The 6,705-nt window shown below is 45.0% G+C and overlaps 1 protein-coding gene across 1 annotated transcript in view; it reads left to right on the forward strand.

Moving 5' to 3' along the window:
* The first annotated feature begins 4,197 nt into the window (after window positions 1–4,197).
* Window positions 4,198–6,705, forward strand: part of CPSF2 (cleavage and polyadenylation specific factor 2) — a 22,163-nt gene continuing 19,655 nt past the window's right edge. The window contains exons 1-3 of the mRNA XM_015427196.1: window positions 4,198–4,346; window positions 5,214–5,373; window positions 5,471–5,576. Of these exons, the coding sequence (XP_015282682.1) occupies window positions 4,198–4,346; window positions 5,214–5,373; window positions 5,471–5,576 (415 nt within the window). The remainder of the gene's footprint in view (window positions 4,347–5,213; window positions 5,374–5,470; window positions 5,577–6,705) is intronic.

A 6,705-nucleotide genomic window follows, 5' to 3' on the forward strand; every position in this document is an offset into this window, starting at 1 on the left:
GCTTTTCTCTTGGCTAGGCTAAATGTTTTTCCCTATGCTGTTTTTGTGAGTAGATTCCAAGGAGCACCCTGCTTGGCTAGACTATGTGCATGTGGGTCTAGGGTGACAGAAACTTCATTCCATACTTTCTTTGCTTTGCATTGGAAGCCTCTTTGGATACAGACCATGATAGTTTCTGATGTTTCTCTTGGTTCTATGTCTTCCCTGCTAGCTGTTACTGATTTTGGTATTACTTTGGCTGTGGCTAAATTTTTGACACCAGTGGCTTCTATGTGAGGATGGAAATAGAAGGTGGTATTTGTGGGATTGGTTCTGTCCAAGACCACTGGGTCATCACATTGTTAAATAACCGTAAGCGGCTGCAAGCCCACTCCAAGCTGAGCCCCTGTGGCAGCACCAAAAAGTGATGCCTGTTTCTTCTGGGCTGCTAATGGCAATGCTCCTTCTAAGCTGTGGAGTCTTGTGAGCAAAAATTCTATTTTGTGAGCTACGGGCATTAAAGTTGTGAGTGAGCGATTTGGCTACTGCATAAATTAGTTTGCTCTGGAGCCATCCTTCCTGAGCTAAGACAGAAATGTGTGAGCCAGAAGCTAAACAACTGTGAGCTAGCTCACACTAACTCAGCTTAGAGGGAACACTGGTTGGGAGTGAGCTGTGCCATTGCAGGGCATCACTATCCTCATTGTGCCCCCGCATACCATGGCTTGGGTGCCTTTATTGTAGAGCCAGCCCCGGTTCCTCATTCCATATGTGTGTGTTTGCTTCTATTTTGAGTGGCAGAAGAGAGGTCTCTGTATCTTGGTGAACAAATTATGTCTGTTTCATAGCTCAATTCTGTGTTTCACTAAGGGGAATATTGAAGTTCAGTTAGACAGGACAGTGACATATCTCAACTCCAATAATGCTGAAGGGTGAAGGGTTCAAAACCCAGAGCAGGCAGGAGAAGATGTCAAACCTTTCCCACGCTCTTTTTCTCCAACTTTTTGGGAGCATCACAGAAGGAAATTAGATGAGTATTATTAGTGGGGACGGGACGTGTTTAGGAGAAGGATTCTGCATATCCCTCATGCTCACCCCTGCTTTTATAAGGATTCTTTGGCAACCAGAGTCTGATATGAGTCTGTTGCTGTCATGTCAGGAATTGTCATGCCTTTGGGTAATTGTGTCTAGGATTGCAACCTGGCACTGAGCTGTGTTCTAGATAAGAACCTTATAGTCATTTCTGTGCAAAATGCAGGGTTCACCTTTGAAACTGAGCATGGGCTCTGCTTGATTGTATTTAATTCATAGATTCAGATAACCAGCTGGCAGGCTTTTATTGTTGTTGTGTAATGATTATGTTATTGAACACTGAGGTCTGTCTCAGATGTGTGGCAGGGGTGTACCTGGGTGTGCTGAGAAAGCGTAAAATCTAGTTGAACCGATTGGTGATGGTCTTGCCATGCATCTGTGATGGGCCAGGATGTTTTTTTAAATAAGTGTCATGTAAAGAATAAATTAGCCATGGAGGCGTCACCATGTTAGCTAAATCCATCCATTGCTAAATTTTGAGAATAAATGAATTCTGTGGAAGTTTGCAAGGACAGACTTATTTGTTTACTCATTCAATTTTTTAAAAAACTGCCCTCCCCCGTGGGACAGGGCTCAGAGCGGTGTACATCAAGAAGACTTTACATAATAATAGTTAAAAGTTAAAAATCATAAAAACACCGCACAAATAACCAGTAAGATGGTGATGAAACTGCCAAAGTATGCCACTGCCGGAGGGGGGGGGGGGTGTCAGCTAGCTGCCATGTTTTGCTTGTTCCCTTCTCTGATCCTGGCTTGCTCGCTGCTCTGCCGCTTGCAGTAAACATTGCTAGGGAGACCGTGAGAGCCGGTACTGCCAGACGGCGTTATCTGTCTGGCCTTGTGAAGGAGGGAGGGCTTGCGTTCCACTGCTGGTGTGAATCTTTCGGCTCTCATGAGGCACTGCGACTCTCCTGCTTATCATGTATCCTCCCGCCGGGAGAATTCCCGCGCGCGCACTCGAATTTCATTTGCTTAGCCATTTGCCTCATCCTGCTATATGTAAGGGTGTTTCCGCCCCATGGTCATTCCTAACAACAATCCTGTGGATATAGTACCAGTTTCGTAATCTAATAAAGCATAACGCTTCCTTGGAAACGTGTGTGGAGATTTACTTTGGAGGCAGGGGAAGCAGGAGTGCCCGTCAGATGGAAGACCGTTGCTGTCCTCAACCAAACGCCTGGCTGAGCATCTCTGCCTTACATGCCCTGTCGAACTGTATTAAATCCCGCAGGGCACGGATGTCATTCCAGCAGAGAGTTCCACCAGGTTGGGGCCAGGGCTGAGAACAGCCTGGCCCTGGTCAAGGATAGCTGGATGTCTCTCAGACTGGGGGACCACCAGCAAATTCTTGTTTGCCAAGCATAACCCCCTTCAGGTTTCCATCATGTAGATTCGGGTTTCCTTGGACGAGCAAGGTTTTTCAGCGGTGGCACCTTGACTCTGGAATGCTCTCCCTCTTGAGGCTCACCTGATGCCTACCTTACTGTCTTTTAGGAGTCAGGCCAAAACATTTCTTTAATCCCAGGTTTTTAACTGTGGGACTTATTCTTTTTTTAAAGATGTCTTGTGGTCTGTTTATAGCCTGTAGATTGTTTCACGAACATCATTTTTTAGCTTTATGCTGTTCATATGCAGTAGTTATAGGATATAATTACATGGTTTTATTTTGTGAGCCCTCTTGAGTAGGTCTCTCTCAAAGGCTGATAATGAGAAACAGAAAAGTTCACGTTTAAAGAAAAGTCATTATGATTTGCAAAATGTTTGTCACTACAACTGATAGTGTGGGGCGGGTGGGGAAGGCTTACATCTGGGCAGTCTACCCACAGGAACACATTACCCATGCACATAAACACATTCTCATTTTTAAGGATCTCATCAACATGCATCTGTGCACCAAGTGGTGGAGGTGAAGTGCACATTTTCCATTCAGGGACTGTGGTGATTACAGTGCTTTGCTTTTTTCCATAGCAGTAAATGGCAAACACCCTGACTTGAATAGCCCAGGCTAGCCTGATCTTGTCAAATCTCGGTAGCTAATCAGGGCTGGCCCTGGTTAATGCTTGGAGGGGAGACCACCAGGGAGGCCTAGGGTTGTTATAGAGGCAAGCAGTAGCAAACCACCTCTGAACATCTCTAGCCTTGAAAATGCTAGGGGTTGTCATGCATAATTGAAGGACTGTCTCTTTCTGTATGTCCCTGTGTGCCAACTACAGTCTTCAGACAGCCCTTTCCTGGCTGTCCCACCACTTAGGATGGCCCATCTGGCATTGGCCAGAGCCCAGGCCTTTTCCGTCATAGATCCTGCTCTGGGGAATGGGCTACCTGAAAAGGTGAGGGAGCTCTCTCCTTGGAGATCTTTAGGAGGTGCAAGCCTTGCTTTTTTGCCAAGGCATTTGAGGGGGCATAAATGGCAGGATAGCTCAATATCGTCAGATCTCAGAAGCTAAGCAGGGTTGGCTAGCATCTGGAAGGGAGACCAAGGAATTCCAGGGTTCTGGTGCAGAGACAGGCAATGGCAAACCCCTTCTGTTAGTCTCTTGCCTTAAAAACCCTACAGGGTTGCCATGAGTCAGCTGCAACCTGACCGAACTTTACACACACACAAATGGGAAACATTCACTTATGTGGGAGAAAGCAAAGGGACACGAGCTAAACCTGTTCCCAGCCCCCTGTGCCCTGAGCCAATCAGGATCAAGCTTACTTCTGCCTGCATGAGTCCATCCTGGTGACTTTTCTTGCTTGTGCCAGTAGGGTTGCCAACAGGCCTGGAGGAAAATATCCTGCCCTTTTAATAGAGGTTTAATATGTGGAAATGAGTACTTGAAGTGTTGCATTGCATGGAGGTAATTAACAGCACCTGGTTAAGCCTCTATTAATGGGACAGGGTGCTTTGTTCCAGGCCTGTTGGCTGCCCTACATGCCAGTGTGGTGGAATGCCATAGACTTCTCTTTAATAAAATACAGCTAATGTGGAATCTATATTCCAGTGTCTAGCCTTTCACATGTTAGAAGCACTGAGGCAGTTAAGAGTATAGAATAAAAACAAGTATTTTCTGAGGTTTGAGGAATACATTATTCTCTTTACAGTAGTTACTTTTGGGGACCACTTTTGTGAAGGAAAAAAAGATGACTTCAATTATCAAGCTGACCACCCTCTCAGGGGTACAGGAAGAATCTGCTCTCTGCTATTTGCTTCAAGTGGATGAATTTCGCTTTCTGCTGGACTGTGGCTGGGATGAGAATTTTTCTGTGGACATCATTGATTCACTAAGGAAGTGAGTACAACCTGTGTTTTTACTCCGAAAGCTGTTTCTCTGCAAATAATTCCAAAAACTCCTCTAATTCAGGTTTTGACAAGCATCTGGCTATCCAGTGCTGAGGGTGCAGTGCATGTTTTTTATTCAGGGACTGTGGAATTGCAGCTCCATTTGTAGTTCTACTGGGGATCACCAAGAGACACAACAATAAAATCATTGCTGAAAATACCAGGTGCCACCATGAAATTTCTTGGCACCCTGGCACCTGGGATTTGTTGAGTCCTCTTCGAATTCTTTCGTGTTTTAGACAGATATCAGTAGTTAGCTGTGTGTTTGGAGGATCATGGCATAGTAATATTCAAGGTTATTATCAGTGGGAGTTCGATTTCCATAGATATATTTGCCCTGATTCAACAATCTATTCTAAACCAAATTGGAACACTGGAGATGAGGACCAATTACTACACATACGTAACCTACAAGGTGTCCCATGTACATGAAAAGCAAGGGCAAAGACCCTGCTCAGAATTCCCTTATGAAGAAATTCAGCATGTTGAATCAGGGCAGATTCACAGTACTTTTGTGCCCAGGTATCAGAGCAATTCTTTGTAAACTGGCAAGAGGAATATTCATTAGAACTGTCTGCTCGGCTCACATTGTAGTATGTGTGCATTCTGTGTTGTCTTTGTGCTATAGAATCAGTGCCAGTTTTGCATGATTGTAATGCTGTGGTGTTATATGTTTCCAGTTGGAGGGGGGAAATTTCCTTGTATCAACTAAATTCAGTCCCTTCTGCCCATAGGACCAGGCGTGATCTCAATTCATGTTTGATAGGTCACTGAAACAATGTACTTTCTCAACTATTTCCTGTTGGTTTTCTTTTAGACACGTTCACCAGGTTGATGCAGTGCTGCTTTCACATCCTGATCCTTTACATTTGGGTGCACTTCCATATGCAGTAGGAAAGATGGGGCTGAATTGTGCTATTTATGCAACTATTCCTGTGTACAAAATGGGCCAGATGTTTATGTATGATCTCTACCAGGTAAAGTTCATTTTTTGCTTTTCTTGCAAACCTGATTTCAGTTCTGGCAGAACATGACTCATATCTAAGAATATGTTTCTGTTTTGTTTTCTGCTAGTCACGCCACAATACAGAAGACTTCACATTGTTTACTCTGGATGATGTGGATGCAGCTTTTGATAAAATACAGCAGCTAAAATTTTCTCAGATTGTCAATTTGAAAGGTAATCTGCCCTGGAAAACGCTTTGTGAACAATGAAAGAAATCTCGTAACCTGCTGAAAAATCATCCTAAAATACTAAGGATGTCACACTTTGAAATGGGTGCAACTTTAAAGGAAAGTGAGATTCTTCTAAAAATAATGTTGTGCTTCCACACTTCTGAATTTTTTTTCTCATGCAGCATTCCTAGAAAGCAGAACTTGCAAGACAGGGATGCCTTATTCAGACATAATGATACTGCAGGAGCTCACGTTTCCCTCCCTGTCTGCCTCTCATGCACGGATTCTCCCACCACTCCCCTTTTTGGAGCTAACTGTGGTTAACATTAGGAGTGCACCAACCTTGGCCATGGTTAGATGCAAATCACAGTGTTTGTTCATGATGCTATTCACGAAGTCTTTCCAAAAAAGAAATGAAAAGAGTTGGAAGTATGCAAGCTGGGGCAGGGAGAGTAGAACACATGAACCTATTGGGTCTTCTTACTTTGGATAAGAAATCAGGAAATGTTATACATAGCAAATACATAGGTTGCTACTGGTACACAATGCTACGTTGTATTTAGATTATGCATTTTTGTTATTATATTATCATGTACAGGGGTCGTTTCGTAGAAAAAGAGCTAGGGGAACTCATTAGCATAACTCATTAGCATATGCCACACCCCCTGACATCACCGAAAGTGTGTCATAAGGCCACACCCCCTGACCAATGTTCCCTCTGAGTTCGTGTGAGCTAGCTCACAGTTTTCTAGCCTACAGCTCACACATTTTTTTCTCAGCTCAGGAAGGAGGGCTCCAGAGCAAACTGATTTATGCAGTGGGCAAATTGCTTGCTCACCACTTGAATGGGAGTAGCTCACAGAGCAGAATTTTTGCTCACAAGACTCCACAACTTAGAGGGAACACTGCCCCTGACATCACCGGAAGTGTGTCATAAGGCCACACACCCCGCCCCCAACGATCCCGACCGCCGCCGCCGGCCTTGCAGCTCCACTGCCGAGCCCCATGAGGGGCCCGGCGGTGGACCTGCAAGGCCGGCGGGAGTGCAAGGAAGCCCCGCGAAGGCCCTCCCTGGCCCCAGGCAGGGGTGGGGCGAGGCAGGGAGGGAGCAACTTACCCTCCCTCTTCTCCTG

This window comes from Gekko japonicus, unplaced genomic scaffold (assembly GCF_001447785.1).
Source record: "Gekko japonicus isolate JY-2015 unplaced genomic scaffold, Gekko_japonicus_V1.1 scaffold256, whole genome shotgun sequence".
Taxonomy (NCBI): Eukaryota; Metazoa; Chordata; class Lepidosauria; order Squamata; family Gekkonidae; genus Gekko; species Gekko japonicus.